At 38.1% G+C, this 21054-nt stretch overlaps 2 protein-coding genes across 3 annotated transcripts in view; both read left to right on the forward strand.

Moving 5' to 3' along the window:
- Positions 1-199: 199 nt before the first annotated feature.
- LOC130091337 (stereocilin) lies at positions 200-15465 on the forward strand. The gene is made up of 29 exons (XM_056259156.1): positions 200-338; positions 421-1554; positions 2173-2197; positions 2295-2790; positions 3288-4169; positions 4274-4336; positions 4816-4941; positions 5293-5459; positions 5543-5729; positions 5802-5917; positions 5995-6127; positions 6205-6387; positions 7134-7172; positions 7247-7417; positions 7531-7680; positions 8052-8110; positions 8298-8421; positions 8751-8833; positions 8918-9053; positions 10023-10219; positions 10366-10456; positions 10546-10705; positions 10783-10952; positions 11035-11190; positions 11277-11419; positions 11511-11659; positions 11765-11862; positions 14781-14928; positions 15086-15465. Exons 1-29 carry the CDS (start codon positions 275-277, stop codon positions 15172-15174), a joined length of 5739 nt encoding a protein of 1912 aa, XP_056115131.1. The 5' UTR covers positions 200-274; the 3' UTR covers positions 15175-15465.
- Positions 15466-17389: 1924 nt separating this feature from the next.
- The window catches only part of furina (furin (paired basic amino acid cleaving enzyme) a), a 98345-nt gene continuing 94680 nt past the window's right edge, over positions 17390-21054 (forward strand). Inside the window, exon 1 of one of the 2 annotated variants that reach the window (XM_056259158.1) lies at positions 17390-17854. The gene's annotated coding sequence lies outside the window, so the exon portion shown is untranslated. Of the gene's footprint in view, positions 17855-19145; positions 19300-21054 lie in introns of those variants that run through there. The other variant, XM_056259157.1, reaches the window with a different exon arrangement.

The raw sequence follows: 21054 nt of genomic DNA on the forward strand, positions 1-21054 counted from the left end.
TAAATGTCTTGTTTTTCAAGACAACACTGAGAAAGAACAAATTGAAATTAATTGTTTACTATTTGTTCTTTTAGACTTGGTTTAGACTTAAAACTTATCTTTGTGAAAGATTAGCCAAGTGACAGTGGATAGTCATTAAGATTTCATGTGCACTCCACAGTGCGACACTTTACTCTCTGAATGTCTCTGTCAGCTCCTAAAGGAACATAAATGCAGTCTTACAAGGACAACAAAATGACTTTGTCCGTGCTACCTTGAGGCAAAGGAACTTAGGATGGGCAAGTTGGGAATTGTTGTGATTTTGCTTTTACTGGAACAAGTATCAGCCATTGCTGGAGGTAAGACAATTATGGCTGTTGTTGGTACAATAACTCAATTTGTTTCACAGTCTAACTTCACTGAATCTTCCTCTCATATTAGCGAGCAAAAAAGAGGACCAGAAGGAGGCGATTTTGAAAGAGCTTGTTGAGATATGGAGGAAGGGTGGAGGATGGGATCCACACAGAGTACAGCCACCAGTAGAAATACAAAAGGATCAACAAATCCATTCCATAGTGAGGAGCATTATGGGAGGTCTCAAGTCTCTAGGTGTCCTGCCAGGGAAAAGCACAAGTCTCCCATCTTTAAACAAAGCCTTCGATCGAAACAGGCTGTCAGGATTCCTTTATAACATCTCCATGTATCTGCAAGAGATGAGCGCAGAGATAGATGATCGTCAGCAACCTTTTAGTGATGACCAGTTTTGGGAGAACCTGCTCTATTCTCTTCTTCAGACTGGAAGGGAAACATCTCTTGGAATATGGGATGGGAAAAGTCCCCCGCGACCCACCTTCAGACTCCAGGATCTGTTTCTGTCGCTCAGGGGCAGCCCACATTGGGATGGACTTCTTGGGTTGGTACAGAGCATTTTGACCCTCACTGAACGGCAGCCTCAAAAACCCATCTTGACTTTTGTTTCTCAGAATTGGAAGACCATCAGCGCCTTGCTTGAAACTGTTCTTCAAGCCATGGTCAGTGGGACGTATGGCCAGGCCGTCGCAGGTCTCCAGGGTTTCATCTGTGTCCTGAAAGGACGAAATGATTGTGCCTTTAACCTAAGCTGGCTTGAGCAGCTCATCAGCTTTATGGAGACCAGGAACTGGAAACCTGTGGTCAGTCTACACCCTGTGAGTGTGGAAAACAATCAAAGAGATTCCACACTCTCTACAGGGCGTTTTAAACCCTTCTTCGTGCCACCCGAGGTGCTTCGTGAGGAGCAGCTCTTGTTGAACAAGTCGGGCACTGATTCAGAGAGCCTTGCTTCTATGCAGGAACTGCTTCTTCAGGCTTTGTCAAGGTCAAACGCAGGAGAAAGGGCGGGACAGTTCGCAGAGCGTAATCCCGCCCTCCTGCAGGGCTTGGATAACCTCAGACATGGATTTATGCACAATGTTGGCCGCAGTGTGTATAGTAATCTGAGAAGAAAAGTGTCACATATGACCAAGGCACTGCTGGATGATGTAAGCATCATGGTGGGCGAATCACAGTACAGTCATCATGGAAGATGTTCTGTAGGCAAGTATAGTTTTTTAGCCTTTAACAGGCTCTAGCATATGGATCCATATAGTTAACCTGTAACATTCATTATCTAATGAATGATCTCCCTATCTTGTTCTGTCTGCAAGGCCTATAAGCCTTCAAACCTCAAAACTTTCGAACAAGACTTTAAGCATAATTTTAAATTCTTGACAAACTATGCTTATCCAGTTAAAAAATTACAGCCATCTTTCCATTTCATTTTGTTTCTACTTTTCTACATTCAAATTCAAATTGCAGTTCTGCATCCTTTTTGCTACTTCAATTCAAATGTAAGTCATTTGATTTTAAAAAGCAATCTCAATTATATTCTGAATGTCGCACAAGCCTGACTGAAATCACAATGGCAGTGTTAGTCATTAACCAGATATTTGTTACTCTAAATTCTATAGCCTGGATAATTTCCTCTTTCTTGTATGCTGGTAACCGTACACCCCTGGTATTATGTGCACAGCTATGCTGTTACATCAAGGCCAATTGTATAATACAGTGTGCGGCTCTCCATTTTCCTGAATTAATCAACAGTGTTCTGCGATCATCTGTGATTTGTATCAATAAACTATTCACCCATAACTTTTCCATTGTTTCTTTGTAAAGGTGACCTCAGGCAGCTAATATTGTGGTAAGTGTCACGAGAATCAGAAACATTTCAAACTAATTTCTAAGTATATAAAGAAGATTATCATAAATAAACAGGGTTTTTTGTCCTCTTTGTACAGGGGAATTAGACATAACTTGACATGGAACGCTCAAGCGATGGGTTTCAGGTCAGATGGTTTACCCAGAATGCCGTCTCTCATGACCTGCCCCTCTACAGAAGAGGAAACGAGGACTTTGAAACCTCAGCACTCATCTACAAGGCCTAAACTTCACAAATCCCAGCTAAAAGTCCATGAGAAGAGTGATTCAAAGCCCTCACCCTCAGCAGAGATTCTAGAAGCTGCCTGTAATGCATCTATCCCTGGTCTCACTGGGGTCTCAAATTTTACCGTCTTCCTCTACTGCAATCTTTTTGATGGAGAGGGTGGCACAGAGGACTCTGAAGTTAACCATTATGGGGTAGACCTGCACGCGACCTGCTCCGATGCTGCTTGGTACCTCTCGGCAGCTGAGGAAGATTTTCTTTGGGCTCACGTTTGCAGCGAATTCTTCACTCACGAATTTAACAAAACAGTGTGTGCCAACTCTACATTCTGGCTGCAACATGCACATCAGGTAAATTGAGCTACATTTAGTTTATGTTTCCGGGAAAATTCTGTCATCGTTTACTCACCATCACGTCGTTTCAAACCCATAAGACTTTGGTTAATCTTCGAAACCCAAATCAAGATATATTTTAAATAAAACTTGTCAGGTTTCTGTCCCTCCGCATCGAAAGCACAGGTAACTAAAATGTAGAAGATCCAAAAAGGTTTTATGGTCATTTAGCGGTTTAATCCAAGTTTTGTGAAGAGACACGACCCCTTTATATGATGAACAGATTTAATTTAGTCTTTAATTTACATGTAAACAGTGTTCAACACACATACATAGAGCACTTCACATATAATAAACATGGAAGCTCAAACAGATTTGCTGTGTGAGGACCAATGAAGTTTGTTCTAGTGTGCGACACACAAGCTGTGTTGGTGTGCTCAATGTATGTGTGTTTATATGTGATTACACACCTAAATTAAATCTGCCTGAATTGCTTTTCTGTGAAATTTTCTCAGGTAGAATCTACAAGGGATTACCATTACCTCAACCAGTCAAGTATTGATGACCTCTGTCTTCAGCTCTCCAACGATGTTTCTGGGGGATCTCCTCCAGACGCCACCGAGGATTGCTTAGCACTGCTAAGCAGCAAAACTCTAACTGCCCAGGATTTTAGAAGGTGTTTCCTGCCCAATAACACAGCCCTTATTGCATCTTTGTGCGGAAATGAGTCATCTCAAATGCCACAAGATGGGAGCTGGGCGGCGGAGTACTGCTCCAAAGTCCCTAATCACTCTTATGGTGTCCACATAGACAACTGTGACTACTCAAACTGGAAGACAGAGCAATTTATGAACTTCACCGCCCTTGAACTTTGCAGCAGTAAAGCTGGTTTGAAGGACTCTATTTGCAAAAACACCACACTGTACCTCACATTAGTTCTAAAGCTGCCTTCGCTCTTAGACTACTGTTTGAACTCTGAAGAAACACAGGGCGCCAAGTGTGTCCTCCAGAAGCTGTTTGACATGCTGCCAGCGCCATATGACTTTGACACTTCTCAACTTTGTGTGAACCCATTTCCCGTTCTACAAGAAGCCATTCATAAGCTCACTCTATGCGAAGGAGTAATGGATGAACGCACGGGTTGGTTGGCTACAGTAAGCTACGTGCTTCGAGTGTTGGACTTTGTGGTAGGGCTCTCAGGGGGTTTGGAGGAGGGAGAACGGGAGGTGCGTCAGGGCCTGGGTCAGGCCATTCTTCTGTCCAGCCTCCAGGACAATGCTTCCTTCTGGGCCACTCTACGGCCAGACGCATCCTTAAGTGTACTTCACACTGTTGCCGTCTACCTGAAGAGAGAGCAAAACTCTACCTTAAAAGAAGACCTTTTAAGCTGTTTCAGTGTATGTCTTGCATTGAAAAGTTGCATAATTTACCAGTAATTTTTTATTATTATATTACCATGCTGCTTGATGCATTCAGTTTCAAAGTCTTTTCTCCCCAGCAGCCTGTCCTGTGGGATCTTATTCAGAGGGGAGGCAACTCTTCTGCTTTAAGATTTTTAATGCAGGTATAACTCATTATCTTGGATGGTAACTTACCTAGTCAGTTCAACCAAAGGGTTTTCAAACTTTTTTATTGCAGGAGTCCTAAATGTAATAATCCCCATTTTTAAAATATGAAGATACCTATGTTCATGTAAAGACCTGTACATGAATATGAGAAAATTGTGTTTGATATAAAGACATGTTGACTCCAAAATTATCATTGTGCTAAAACTAGAAGAAATTATTAAAATATAATTTAATTTAAATATAGTATTTTACATTTTTTTCTGCATAACCAAGATTGAAAACCCTTGAGTTAAACCCAATTCAGACCCAACATATACAATATAGTTCTTATCACTTTCCATACTGTTGTTTCTTGAAAACTAGTTTTGTAAGAAGGTAATAAATTAAACCCTGTTACAGATGTCTCTTGCAAAACTGCACTATTTTTTCAGTACACATTTGTCAATATCTAATGCTGACATTTATATACTCCAAGGAGTACCTACAGATGCCTAGAGAGAGTATTCGCAGTGTAGTTCTGTCGGCAGAAAAAGATGCTGTGAAAAGATTCCTTTCCCAAGTTCATCAGAGTTGGGATCAACTTCATGTGGAAACTATACAGGTGAACAAAAACATTTTACACGATTGGGCTCATTTTAGATGTTATTCCAAAAGAGTGAGATATGGACGATACTGAAAAGCTGATCATTTTCATGTTATGGCTGAAGTCATATAATGTTCAATTAAAATTAAAATGATTTATGAAGTGAATCAAAATTCTGGTTGATACTGATAATTATTATTTTTTTGGCTAAAAAAATAAAACAGTAAAAACCAAAATCAATAAATTTTTTGCACTGCAACACTATAATGAACAGTATGACTTAACCAACAGTAGTTAAACAATATAATACCAATTTATCATGCATCCCTACTTAGGAGTATATGTACATTCAACTGGTGTCATTCACAGGTCTCTCCAAAAGAACAAGAGGCAATGGAAACCATGACAGCTGCTTTCATTCACAAGTTTCCACGTGTCACACCAGAGCTTTTCATCGACCTTTCCCAATTTATACCATACATGTCTGTCTCTGACATTATGACCTTCCCTGCCTCTCTCATGGTCAATGAAAGTGTGTAAGTGGATCATATGGAAATTATATCCTCATAATTCAGTTCTCCACGTGTTCATGATTTCAACTCTCATTCAATTGCTCCAGACTGATGGCTATTAGGGATCACAGCTCTGAGATGAAGTCTCCACAAAAACAAGCCTTCGTAAAGCGCCTGCTGCAGTCCAGCGAAGCTGGAGATGTCCCTACATGGCCTCCATACTTCCTCAGCTCCATTCTACCCTTACTTCCACATCTCCCAGTCAGTCACTTTCAGCAGCTCACATCTCAACAAGTAAGTAACGGAATCCTACTTTTTTTTCTTCTACTTTTCACATGCTGAAAGTTACATCTGAATGTTTGACAGCTCACGCCCTTAATGGAGATGCTGGGGAACAGCAGTTTGGATGCCACAAGGGGGCACCATGTACTTCGTTCTGTCTTTGGCAGGGGGAAGAACCTGACGAGTGACAACATAATGAGGTACAATTTCAAGTTCAATATCATTTGACATTTATAAATAACAAGTACATAACAAAACACCATGTTTCTCACAACAGGTTAGGAGTTCTTGTATGTTACCTTGACTCTGAAGACTTACAACAGCTATTGTCTTCATCAAATCTCTCACCCATCCTGTGGCAGCAGCTGGCTCGATGTGTGTCAGAGGGACACGTCAGTGGAAGTGGCAGAGTGAGACTTTATTTTCTAGATGTAATGCATTGTATAATGTTTGAAGTGTAATTCATGTAGATTTCTTTTATCTGCAGCTGTCGCACTGGCTTGGAATGGCCCTTAAATCTTTAAATGCCAGCATCTTATCAGCTTCGGCAATGGCCTCATTACATGGTATGCTGCCACAAATGGGCGCAACATTTTTGGACCCGTTGTCTTCAAGCGAGTTGTTGGATCTGGTAACTCTGCCAGGCATGCCAACTTTCCCACCTGCACAGGTAAGCATATTAGAATGCAGGGTTGTGCACCATTCAGATCAGAACCGAATTGAAGGCCTTTTAAATTCCAATTCAATTCCTGAATTTGAACAGGCATAATTGTAGAATTATACTAATTTTTAACTTGACAAGCAAAGTTTGTCAAGACACATTGAATGTTGCCTTAAAGCCTGAAATTTTAAAGTTGATAGACAGATATATAGATAGATAGAATGACAAATAGATGGCACAACTAAATGATGTATGGATGGATGGATAGCGTTCTATTCCTTTTCAAATTCCGACTCATGAATGGACTCTTCACATTTTCAGGGTTTTCAGAAGCGGAAGATGTCATTGTCGAGTAAACTTGTATAGTGGTGAACGGAAACTACAACAAATATCAATTTTGCAATCCCATTTGATCCACTGCAAAAAAAAAAAAAAATCTATAATAGCATTTCTATGACTTTCCAAAAGTAGAAAAAAAAATACAGAGAGCTTGATTAGGGTGGCCATGGTAATATAACACAATGTATGTTGTTATAAATGTACATATAATTTTTTTTTAAATATTAATATAACTTTGCTAGATTTAAGATGTTAGTAACTGTGCAAACACATCATCACATTCTGTGAAAAGGGTCCATTGGGCAGATGCCAATTTCTCAATTCTGAATTTTGCACAACCCTGATAGAATTATATTGTATATAGTCACTGGAAGTGCATTACATAATTTCACCATTTTCCATTTCTTTTAATGCAGGCGTTCCAGATACTGAACAAAATAGCAGAAGAAACAAATGTAAGCTGCATACCAGACTAATTATGATACTTATTTTAAGTGAGTCTTGTGTTCACAGTCTCAATCCTGTTTAGTTCAGTGCCAACACACTCTGCAGATTGAAGCCATTGTTCCTGGGTCTGGGGCCTTCTTTCTTGAGAAAGTTGGTTGTACCTGAGTCTACACCTGATTGTCGGTGTTGGAGTTCACTGCTGTCTGACCTGCAACCTGCTCATCGAGCGATGGTCCATTTTGCACTTCAACAGGTTTGAACTTCTGCTTGTATTTTAGACAAAACAGTCTCTAATTTAACATTTGTGCGTATGCATTAGATTTGGTTTGGTCTGTTGGGGCATGAAAACATTCTGTTTGTTTGAAGGCTCTGGAACGCACATCTGCACATATAACACAGCAACTGCAATGTCTTCTTCCATTCGTCTCCTTGAAGAAATTAATGTCAGATCTAAATGGAGAGACAGTTCTTCAACACATACCTCTGTATAAGCATATGCCATGGTCTCATCAACAGGTACGTATTATTTCACCCCTTAATTGCATAAAAGCATTTTAAGGAAATTATGGAAGCACTTGGTGTTCAGTTCTAGCACACTGTACATTACATTCAGTGCCCTCTACTGCGCTTGCCAGACAAAGCTGATCTCAAGTTCTTTGGTGGATTATTTGTCATGCTTCAAAGGAGCCTTTCAGTAAATTAATAATCGGAGCCCCTCTACTGTCATCAAGCAAATTGATTTTAATGTGGTACAATAGCCTCCACCAGGCAATATAAATTAATAATCACCCACATTAAAGAGACTTTGTCTCAGCCAAAAGTGTATCAGATACTACCTTGAGGGCGATCCAGTTTCTCAGACTCACTTGTTGTATTTGACACAACAGGCTCAAATGCTGTTCAAAATGATTCAGCGGACCGTAAACATCACAAGAGAGACACTACTGTAAGTGATATCAAGCATTACACTTTATATGATTGTTGAATGGTCAACTACCCTTACCAGCTATTTGCTTTGGAAATTCTTTTTTGTCATCATAGTATTGAACTAAACATCTCTAGCACAAATATTGTCTTTGTATTGTTTTGAAATGTAATAACATTCTTACACAAATGTTTATTTCCCACTGAAGAGATTTAGGTCGTATTGCAGGTGGCGTGAGCTGTGACTGGCTGAAGCTATGGGTAAATGAGTCAGGCTTCTCCGAATTGTTGCAGTTCCTCACTAAATTGCCAGGAGGACTTCGATCTGGTTTGGTAAGAATATGAGAAACAATATTTTTAATATACACATTACCAGCTGAGCTATATAAATGAAGGTGACTTGACTTGACTTAAAAGCCTTTGCTGTCCTAATGTAAAATGCAGCAGAGTTTATAATATATGTAAATAATATTTTGATTAAGTAATATAACTGTATAATCAAATGATTTAACATCGCTCATGGTACTTTAAGTAATGTGCCTCACTTATGTTTTTCATTATGAAAGTATATGACTCAACTGACTAGGAAAGGGAACATTAGCAGGTCTGTATTAGACATGCAAATGGAGAGAAAATAAACAATTTATGTTATGTTTCAACAGAGGAAATGCATTGTGGGGGAGCTACGGAAACAGCCTGATATTGATCTAAATTACTTGGACCCCTCATTTGCTGCAAGATTACCGTAAGATCAGCAGTTGACTACCCAGCATCTCATTTGTTCGTTCTTTTACTTGCAGGGCCTTATTGATGTATTTTTGTCTCACAGGTTGACCATGATGGAGCACCTGTCTAACTCCTCATTCTTAAGTGTTCTAGACTATGTTCAACAACACTTTATTGACTTTCTGCAGCTACCACGACACAAGCAAACGGCCTTAGCAGAGAAAGCTATCGATGTACTCGTAAGAGCGAAATCATTGCAGTAGTTTCATAGTGACCCAGATAAATGTAATCTCATCCAGTAACTGTTTTAGGTGGAAAAAAGTCACCAAATGTTTGTTTTCATTTTCAAATAATTGAAATGCAATTTTACTGTTGCAAAATACAGAAAGGCATTTCCAAAAATCTGGAATATATGGATGTGGTTTGGATGTTTTTTTGACTACCATTCAAAAGTTTGGAGTTTTTTTTGTAACATTTTTGAAAGAAGTCTCTTGTGTATGGAAGTTTGTTTCACCACAAAAAAAGAAAAAGAAAAGATAATTCTACTTTTTATCTCACAATTCTGATATAAACTTGTAACTCATAAACATAATAAGAAATGTTTCTTGAGCATCAAATCAGATGTTTTGCCATTACAGAAATAAATGACATCGTAAAAATATAATAAAATAGAAAACAGCTATTTTAAATTGTAGGACTTTATAACTTGAAATTGCAAGTTTATATCTTACAATTCTGACAAAAGAAGTCAGAATTGCGAGATATAAACTTGGAAGTGCAAGAAGAAAGTCAGAATTGTAAGATATAAACTTTTTTTTAACAGTTTTACCATTTAAAATTGCTGTTTTCTATTTTATCATATTTTACGATGTAATTTATTTCTGTAATGGCAAAACAGCCATTAGCCTACTCCAGTTTTCAGTGTCACATGATCAATCAGAAATCATTTTAATATGCTGATTTGATGCTCAAGAAACATTTCTTATTATTATCAATGTAACATTGTCAAAAATGATAAATGTCTTTATTGTCACTTTTAATAAATTTAACGCACAATATTGCATAAATGCTTTATGCAGTAAGAAAATCTTACTGACCCTAAACAATTGGACAATAGTGGAAATCAAGTAACATGTGCCAAATAACCAGATTGTGCAGACTTAGATAATATAAATTGTAATCAAAATTCCTTTTGTCTCCATTGATAGGGCATCTCTGAAGATGGTCTCACTGGGTCCTTCATGGACATGCTCGGCCCTCTTCTGCCGTTCCTGGACAGTGATGTGTTATCTCATATAGACAGAGAGGCCCTGAAACTACAACTGGAGGAGCTAAAACAATATTGCTTTCCCTCTGACACCTTCAGACAAATATCAGCTTTACTTACAGAGAGGAGGATGCTGGGGTGAGACAACGTTGTTCCATTTTCATTTAGCTGACAACCTCTTTGTTCTGACCTTCAACTGCAAAAATGTAGTTCCTCATTGAGCAAGCAAAATACAAAATGCATCTTTATTGGGAATTTGACAAAGTCCCTGTTGTTTGCAACAGAGAACCAAAAACATGGACAGTTGGGGATGTTGAGCATGTGGGAAGACTTCTGTTCACCCTTTCAACTCAACAGATAAGATCCCTACCACTGGTAAAGGGAAACACATGCCTATCCATTCGACCAAAGCTCAGTATGGTGCAGAATTTCATCACATTGAACATCTACATTTTTCCTTCAAGGTTGATTTAGGTAGAGACACAGTTGAACAGGTTCTGATGAGCCAGTGGGTTTGGAAAAACAGTGAAGTGGGAAAGGCTTGTTTGGACCTGAAAGGACTACGAGAAAAGATGAACGGTCTCATCCACAGGATCATTAAAGGTCGATGGTGGATGAGAAGGGGTGAGTTGTGTACAGAATCCATCTGATGTTATTTATGACCTCTTCGGATAGGTAAATCATATATTGTTGCTTACTAGGGCCCATCCCAAGCTGTGCAGACATTAAAGGGACATTTCCCTCGGCCTGGAGGTCCTATCAGCTCAATCGAATGAAGAGGAGGGAGCTGAAGACCTGTGTTGAGTTCATTGGTCAGGATGACACACTTGACGCAGAACAACGTGAAGCACTTTGGATGGAACTCAGACCAGTTAAGCCGCATGTGCTTGTCCAAATGCTGTTGTTCAATGATTGTTCAATGTTTTCTTTTCACACAACAACTATTATCTTAGGTGTTTAAACCAGTGAAGCAGCTTAAACCAGAGCAGGTGTTGGAACTGGGTTGCATAGTGACCGAGATGGGGGAAAGAGAGCTACAGGCTGTCAACATGTCCAGTCTGGCGGTGGTGGCCCATCTTGGAGACCTCAATGGGTGGAGCACAAAGAAAGTATGTTTTTACAGTTGTTCGGATTAGCCTGATATCATAAACAGGGAAGATACACCACTTCTATATATATATTTTTTTTTTTACAGATGAGAGCCGTTGTCCTTGGCATAATGAAGCGACTTCAACGGAAGCCTGAAGAACTTGATGTAGTGGAGCTTGTTTCCCTTGGACATCTGCTTTGTGGCTTCAGTTCCTCTGAAATTTCCCATCTAGATCCTTTCAACCTAAGGTCAGTGGACAAATCTATGTACACAATCCAAAATGTAATATGATTCACCTTAAAATCTTTGAAAGCATTGTGTTGTGTTTGTGCCCATTAGTGTGTCCGCTTTGTTTCTGAGGGAGATTGTACTGCCATGTTCCGAGCAACAGACCGGGGCGCTGACGTCACGCCTATCCAATCCTCTGGGCTTCGGTCCAGTCAGCAGCTGGGGCTCTGAGGTCTTCACTGAGATTGGAACTTTGGCAGGTACTGACTGTGGATTCGATTACAATCGGTTCAATGGACAATATACACATGACAAAATGGGCAGGCTCATAAAAAGAATAAGACAAATTGATTCTCTGTCCTCAGCTGGTCTGGAAGATATGGTATTGTCTGCACTTATAAAAGAGCAAGTGGAAGGACTGACGCCAACAGCAATAACCTTAATACCTCCAAGAAAACTGGCTGTGAGTGATGGATATTTATGCTTTCATTTATTTTCTTTCATTTGGCATCCTTTTACACTTCAATAGTTAATTAATCATGTAACAACCTTAGCGAGGTAGACTACTTTATGTATGTTTTACTGTCTATTAATCTGTTTAATCTGTCTATTGTCAATAGTTTAGCATTGTTCGAAGCATAGATCATACAGAAGTCACTTTCAAACCAAGCAGCTTTTTCTTGGTCAACGCAACAAATACACACAACAAACTTAAACCCTTTGCGAAATCTGCATGGGGAAATCCTAATGCGCAATTCTTAATCGCATGGATTCTTATTAAAATGACCCGCAAAATTCACAGAAAAACAGTAAACATGGCCGCACCTTTTGACAGTTTGTACTAGGGATGGCCCGATACCATTTTTTTTCAAACCGATACGAGTACGAGTATTTACATTTGTGTACTTGCCGATACCGAGTACCGATACCGATATTTCTACCGCAAAAGTAATAGGCTCCCAGAAAAGAAGACGACTATTTTAGAACACAGGTTAGAAGACTGTTTTTATTTTCTTCTCTGCTTGTTTTAACAAGTCTAAAAAATAAATAAAAATTAGTAAAATAATAAATGTATTAACACACAAACCACTGTTAATTTAACATAAAAGCAAGCAGGCTACTGCGTGCATGGTCTGGCATGACTGAATGCGCGCAAAGTGCGCTCCCTTAATAAATCCTAAAAGCTGACAGTTCATCGCGATCTCACACATCTCTGTTATTATCAATGAAGCTGACTGCACAATCAATCTTTCATAATATCCACACTTTGTTTGTTATAATTAAAGGATTTGCCAGCATGCAGAATTCAGCACTGAACAAAAAAGTCCGTTTTGAGCGGTGAGGGGAGTCTATCTTAAATGCTTCTGATTGGCCATTGCGTTCCAGAAATCAACACATATGTCTGTGATTGGCTACATCGCTCAACGCTGTAACCATGTTATGAATAGAAACTCTGTCCTGTAAATCGTTTCTATTTTGTTGTAGTTGTTCTTGTTGCTTTTCTGCAAGAGATTAATAAAAATCTTTTAGTTTTTATGTTTTATTCATAGATATTTCTAGTTTGCGGGAGTCCCGCGAATCGTTTTATTCTCCCGTAACCCGCACACACAGAGTGAGTGCATTACCGCCCGCGCGCGCGCTCGGCCATCAGATCTATGATGCGTCTTCAGATGTTTAATTAGATTGCTGGTGTTAAACGATGTACTTTCTTTCCCTCCTCTCGACACCTTAGCTGAACATAACTCACAGTCTGCCTTGCTGTTGTCATCATCCCTTATCTTGAAATGAGCCCAAACCGCCGACATTAGCCTATACTTTCCTATGCCTCAGTTCACCTCGACAAAGCACTCGCGGCGGCCAGTTTCGTTTTGCAAAATGTACGTGGTATCGGTGCGTGGTATCGGCGAATTTTTATGAGTACGAGTACGAGTATATTAGGACAGTATCGGCCCGATCCCCGATGCCAGTATCGGTATCGGGCCATCCCTAGTTTGTACATTAAAACAGTTCAATTCTTCCCATCTACAGTGCCCTTGCTACAGCAATATACATTCAGATAAACGTGACTTTCTCAGCTTTTTGCTGAAAATGTTATTTTTTTTAATGAAACTTACCCACATTCAAAGTGGTGATATAAAATAATGCATGAAGCTTGAATAAAACAGATTTTTTGTTTTAAAGCAGAGGATCTGTTTTTTTCTTTTGATATATTGATATTCATACAACCATATATTCTGGGCGCCTTTTGTGAAAATGACCCAAAATGCTGGCAGTGGCTGGCACCTTAAAAACAAACAAAAAAACGCTGTCTGGAAAGAGCTAAGATGCCATGTCTGGATTAAAATAGCCCCACAGGTCTGAAAACTCATGCATTCTGTTGTTTTTGAATGCAATAACGTCTTGTGAAAATACCCCCTAAGGCCCTATTTATACATGGATTTAAGATGCGTTTTGGCCGTTCGGATCACAAGTAGACGAGGGAGACACATTTCCGTTTACAACTGGTGTTTTAATCTGTCTCTATTGTCCACTTTCAACAACTTCTGTCCTGATTTCAGGAGGAGGGTCTATGGGTGGGTAAATCTATGGGCTTTTCTCAGATCTTTTGATCTAATGGAAAAAAAATAAGCTTGCGTAATTTACATATGTATACACGACCACCAAAGACAACGGAAAAACATGCAAAGAGCAGCTTTTGTTTCTGCTCTGATAGCCGCAAGACCACAGTGAACGCTGTGAGTGCGTGTTAGAAATCAGGAATGGTGAGAGAACATTGTGCTTTGTACCTTTTTCGTCTTCAAACCAAACTTGAATCTTCAGCCGACAAAGTTTAAATCCCGTGCTTCACATAATATTTACTCATTAAGTCCGTAGGCGGACTTTTGTGTCTGTTCCTGTTCAATCCCATTCGACCACATGAGCGTCTACACTACAAAAGCAATCCGATCGAATGCGTTTTCGACTACCTCTGGAAGTGGTCGAAAGCTTCAGACCCCATTTACACCTGTATTCTATTTAGCGTTGTCCACCTGTGATCCGATCAACGAAAACGCATCTTAAATACCAGGTGTAAACCGAGCCAAAGAGAAGCAGCTGAGGAGAATCAGTTGAACCCCAAACCAACATCATTTTAGAGGTCATCGTCCAGTTAAGGTCAATTACTCGATTAGTTGATTGGTGGGTTGTTTAAGCGACCCAGCTGCTAGTTGTTTTTAAAAAAAATATACAGTATTTGTACTGGGCCTTAATGAGCATTTATGTTTCTTAGATGACTTACCTGAAACTAAGAGCTTCCAACCAAAGATCAATGTAAATAAGATCTGTAATCAACTGTAATCTTTGCCAACAGTTGTTCATCAGACATTCGTCTCATTATTTCAGGTGGTATTCAGTGCCACGCAGCTGTCTTGGCTGAGCTCTGAACAAGCGTGTGCTGTGACAGAGGAGCAGTGGGCAGAATTAGACAGTGAACAAAGGCAAGCACTTGGCATGGCCCAGTATGAAGGCGAACTCATGCTTGAGCACAGAGGTAAGCAGTACCGTTCTAGTTCAAACCATTCTTTCATGCTTAACCTCCTGTCATGCAGTTATTTGAATCCTTAAATAAATATGTTGGTAGTTAGAAAGAATTGAACATAGTTGTCATAAATCTGTCATTTTACTAAACAATATATTTGTCTCTGCAGGCAGGAACCAGGCTCCATCGTTATGGTTTGCCAGCAGCTTTACAAAATGTTTATTACTTTTTGTCTGCACATTGTGGATTCTATTATAAAGATTATAACCTATTTATGTGTTCCTCTTTATTTAATTCTTACTTTTATAATTAAATGTCAAATCAAGCACAAAACTAACATTTTACATCATTTACAAATAAACTTTAAGCATTATTTAAAGTCAGCATGAAATGAAGATTTACAGTATTTTCTCAATGCATGTTATAGGTCTAATTGTGAACAATTCATTCGTGCATGTTTACATTTTTAAAAATGTAAAAATGCGTAATGTTTATTCAAAATTCACAACTGGTCCTTCCGGTGAAAACGACAGACTTCACTCTGATGATATATGCAAGACTTTTCCAATAATTTAGTCTCTTGCATGGTTCTGTATACGCGGATTCATCTGATACTTCAGTAATGCACAAATAAACAAGCCAGATTCTAATTTTTTTCTGTGCACTATATGAACATGCATTAATTTTACGTTTATGTCCAAGACCTTTCCAAACAAATCTAATAAGAACGTCTCTTTTCATATTTGCAGACAGAACTGTAGCTTTTAGGTTAAGGGGCAAAAGCATTTCAATGTTTCTAATGCATTCATAATGATACAGTTAGCTACAAACTGTCCATCTACATAATGAATTGTCAGTCTATTGAATTGCCTTTCACAAAGACTACTGACAAATAAAACAGCTTGACCTTTGGTCAACAAACCAACGATGCTTGAATATTACCATTATGGCAAGCAAGAAGGGAAATATGAAATATACACTTTGAAACGTGATCCCAGTTGACGTGACCATAATGAGTTTGGGCTTCAGCAGCTTCATTATCTGGATCATTAAGTCAGCTGTGCTTAGATGTTCCCAATCTAATTGATGGGTGCGCGAGAGAGGAAGCACTTACCCGCCTAATTTGCATTCCAACTTGAAGGGCTGTTTTTCACCATCGTACTCAAGGAGTGGTGAGACTGCTGTTGTGCTTTATAAGAAAATTAACATATTTAAGTATTGTAAAAAAAAAAAAAAAATTAAACTAAGAGTTCCATGAACAAGTTTATGTTAAAATAAAGAAGAATTATCAAATACCAGTAGTGGTCTATTCTGCGAAGTTCGAACACAATCCATCACGTCTTGGGTTTGAATGTAATGTGAACTGCGCATGCGCGTTTACCCCCGCAAAAGTTGTAGCACAGCACAGCACATCCATACAGAATAAAACTTAACTATTTGATATATATATATCTTTTAATTTTAAAGTCTGGAAGGTTGGGGAAGCTGTACAAGTCACATTTATTTATATAGCGCTTTTCACAATACAGATTGCATCAAAGCAGCTTCACAGTGATAACATGAAAGTAGGACAACACAGTTCAATAATATTGTTGAATATTAAATATCCCCAACTAAGCAAGCCAAAAGCAAGGCGACAGTGGCAAGGAACCAAAACTCCATCAGATTGGATGGAGAAAAAAACCTTGGGAGAACCCAGGCTAGTCAGGGGCCAGTTCTCCTCTGGCTAACAATCATAGGGTTTTAAAGAAGCTTTACAGTAAGTCCACAATGAAAATATAGAACGTAAAGATGTTTATGAATTAAAAAAATTCAAAGAATCCTAATCATGCCCCAATGAATTCCTTTTTTTATTTGGATTACAATAATTATATTTTTGTCTAATTGTACAGACAACATATATATTTATATTCGTTTGTTGTATGGGTCATTCCTATGTCTACATTTTTCATGTTCCTATCATCATATATTTGATAACATTAAAACCACGATTAAATATTCAATCAATCAATTAAAGCATGCAATTATATTAGTTGGTTTTCTTTTATCAACATACCACAATTAAGTAAACATGGGGTGCATTGGGTCACATGGGGATAGATGGTAGATGGTGTAATTACATAACGTGAAAAACTATCAGTTTATTACTTTTTGCAGTCAATGCAAGTTTTATGTGCTTCGTTTTCCTTAGAGATAGTAAAACAAATGGAAGTTTACTTCAATTTAAATGGACACAAACCTGCAAACTTTTAATACATTTTATATAAAAATTACATTTAAATCATACAATATTTATATTGTAAGTACTTTGATTTTTTATTTATTTGTTTAATATCGTGTTTTTTAAAGTGAACTGCGCACAGGTTTCCACTAGATGGCGCCAAAAAATCAAACACCGCATGAGGCGCTCAAGTGGACGCGTCCTGACGTCGCTTCTCATTGCGTATAAGTGTGACGTATTTCCTGAGAAGCAGTACGTAGACATCTCTCCAGTCCAGTCCCCTGGATAGATGTGTATTTTTTTATATCTTGTTTGTTTACTTGATTCCGCCGTTTTGAAACGTTCTAGCATGCGTACGTAACTATGTTGGCGTATCGGCCCAAAGGTGGCACAGACGAACCGGGTCTCAGTGATGCCTTAGCGTCGCGTTACGTGCGACCGAACGAGCAAACCTATCGCAAAGTTTCCCTATTGTACAGTAGATGAGTCTAGATGAGTGCGCGTGGACTTTAGGACAGTCCAGTTCGTCAGGACACTTCATTCTGTCCTCTTGCCAACACTACTTCGTCAGTGTCTTGAGTTTAGCTTTGTTTTTGGGACTGTATTTGTCGTCAGTCAAACACAGATGACTTTTCGTCGTGTCCGTGGACAGGTTTAACGTTAGTGGATTTACGTCGTGTCCAAGGAAACGGAAGATTAGAAGCTGATGCTGTTGAGGTAAGATATTCATTCAGTAACGTTAGTTATGAAGTAAACGAAGAAGGTGGTTTAGTCTTGTGACTTGTTCCGCACTAGACTAAGTAGTCTACAAACTTATGTGAACCACATACGATTGTTTTTTAATTAAGCTACCTCTTTGAATGCTTACCTTCGTCTGAAAACAATATCATGTTCTATTGAATATACTTTATTTAAAAAATAAAAAGACACACCGTTGCACAGCTGCTGTATTACATTTATAAATAAATGACAATACAATATCTTTATAAATGAAACATACAGTTCCACCTAAAAGTATCTGGACACTACAACGTAATTTCATTGCGATATGGATATTATTTGGTTTCATTATTTATTTATTTTTAAAACAACACAAACATTTGACATGCAACACATTTCTCAATGTAATTTATAGTTTATTTAGATTTTAAATGAGGACAAAAAAAGAGATTTTTGGACAAGTTAAGTTAACATTTTTGTTGTCAACCTCACTAGTGTTTGCATGCCTACTGCTTTTGTACTTTTGTGCTTTTTTGGTCTAAAACTTGCATTAAAACTTTATATTGTTGTCATTTTTACTTATTTGCTGCTATTCATATTATTAATTTATACTTGTCTTCTTCAGTGATTTTTGACAATAACATGACTTGTTTTTGACAAATAAAACTAATTAACTAAGATTTGATTTTGACAGCTAAAATCACCCTGAGACCAGTTTAATAAAAGTAAAATGACATAAATGTCTCAGAAAATTAGTTCTGAGAAAAGCATAGTTTGTTTGCAGATGCCAACTGGTTTGATCTTTTGCTGTCTAATTCAGTTTCATTCTTATTTGGAAATGGTCACAGTCATTGATCAATGTGCTTTTGTTGTAAGGTGGAGTGTTCAACTTTCTAAATATAATTTAAATGATTTGTATCAAGTGCTGTTATCAAGTGCTTAGATCCCAATGTTAAATTTAGAGTTGTCCTGTTTCTGTTTTTTATTTTTATTTTCCTGAAATAAAAAGTGATCATACTTTCATTTCCTCATGAGATTGTTTCATCCATTACCAATCCCAGTGTCATGCTGGCCAGTAAACAAAAGTTTGCCTCTTCTTTGGAAAACGCATTCACTTGTGTTTTGAAATGAAGAATGGATTGCATATACGTACAGCTGTCTGATAACATTTACATTCCCTTTTATTTTCAGATAAAATGGGCTTCTAAAAGTCCCACAAGTTGCTTCCTGTCTTGAGTTTTTTTCTTCCCAAGTGGTCCGCACTTACTGTCAGTCGTCTCACTGCCGGTTTCCTCTCCCTGTTAAGTGTTAACCATGTTGTGATGTCATGAGTGGGTGTACTTTGAGATCAGGGCTGGCAAAGCTTTAAATTGCTGTCAGGAAAGTTACGCACATCTTGCTTAGCCTACTTAATCTGGGTTAGACACACGTTCAGTGCTCAAGTGAGTATTGTTTTCTTTTCTTCTCTTCACCTGATAAAAACATTGTGTAGGGAAATGTGACCTGTAGTCTATTGCTTAGTGATTTACCGTCCATGTTAAGAACTTGCTTGTAAACAGATTTTTTGTTGCATGTTTCCTGTGAAGTTTATTTTAAATTTTTCTGAAGCTCTTTATAACTGAAGGTTTTGGCAAAAGTTTTGGGCTTGTTGAAGCATTGTTTTATGTGAAATACTTTGTGGAAATTATGGTCTTAGAATATGTAGTCTAAATTTGTTTATGCATGCAATTGATCTTACGAGGTAAATTATTTGACTCGGTTGTCAAACATTTGTAGCAATATTTTTGTGTTCTCATAAACAGTGTTTGGTGATCAAAAAAGCTTTTCGCTGTTTACTTTACAGTAAATCTCAATTAGTCTTACTAAACTCGTAATACAATTACAGGCTTTACGTAGTCTGAATTCTGTCATTTGGATTGTTTTTCTGTGTTGTGCTTTCAAATCTGAAAAAAAGAGAAAGATTTGCAGAGTGATTTACTAATATAAGCATCGTTTTAATGAAAACATTAAGGCTAGTTAAAACAAGTATAAAGGTTTTATACAGCATTTTGCAAAAGTGTTTGTAGGAAATCCTGTATGTTTCAGAATTTACAGCCTATAATTTATTTCCCAATGGTAATGAGCAAATTTGTGGTAGAACAGGTAGTGCGTCTGATTCTGGATTCCCATAAAGTGCAGTTTAACCCAGCCGACTGCATTCTTTTGACATTGTTATGGTGAGAATGACTTGAGAGTCTATCAAAAGCAGGTAAATGGGCGGGGACATGTCATTTGAGCCAACTTGGAAATGTGCTCCACATTTGTTAGGTAGAATAATAGAGTAAAATCTCTGTCCTAAAAGGAAATATCAGCAGTTTTGTTTTGTTTTGTTGTTTTTGTTTTTTTGCCCTCACGTCAAACTGAATGAAAATGTGAGTTGTCCTATCAGATCTTGGGACAAAATTTCAATTGCCCCTCTTTTACACAAAAAGAAGACATATTGTCTAATGAGACTGTGTAACAAGTGTCTATATGATTTGTAAAATAGGCCATTGAGGGTGTGGACAGAATCGCTCCACCTACATTTAATCATCATATAGTTCTGCTGAATTGAACCAGACTTGTTTAGAACAAGCAAGGGTTTTTATTCTTAGTTTTTTTGTTTTGTTACGATAAGATCAAATAAATTGCAAGCCAAACTTATCCCACCAGTCACTGAAAATGGTTTCCGAAAAAACCTTTTCTCTGCCTTTAGACAAATGAATGGACAAAATGCAGTGTGTACTGAGTACGCTGATTTATTCCCTAATGAAACGGCAAGTCTCTGGCAATTTGAGCCTCAAGTCAACAAGAATCTTGCATCAGAGTTTGCTTAGTCATAAGAGAGGAGAAGCAGGATGATGGTTTTGAAGTGAGACTGTTCAGTCTGCCACCGAACATGGATGTTGATGAATATTTCTGTGGTAGAACAAGTCAACTGTGCTCCCTCCCATCTTTAGTTAACTGGTGGCTTACCAGCAAAGATGATGACTTGGCACATTTTTTTTTTTTTTTTTTTTTTGAGCGAAAAGACTTTGTTGGCTTTTTTTAGGCAATTTGACTCTGCGTGGTTTTCAGTCGATGGTTGTACAGTATTAATGCTATGTTGGATCTAAAGGGGAGATATCGATTAAATTAGCGATGAAAGGTTGCAGAAATATATTTACTGTATTCATGAT

Source organism: Rhinichthys klamathensis, unplaced genomic scaffold, assembly GCF_029890125.1.
Source record: "Rhinichthys klamathensis goyatoka isolate OS25496 unplaced genomic scaffold, OSU_Roscu_1.1 h1tg000165l_1, whole genome shotgun sequence".
Lineage (NCBI taxonomy): Eukaryota > Metazoa > Chordata > Actinopteri > Cypriniformes > Leuciscidae > Rhinichthys > Rhinichthys klamathensis.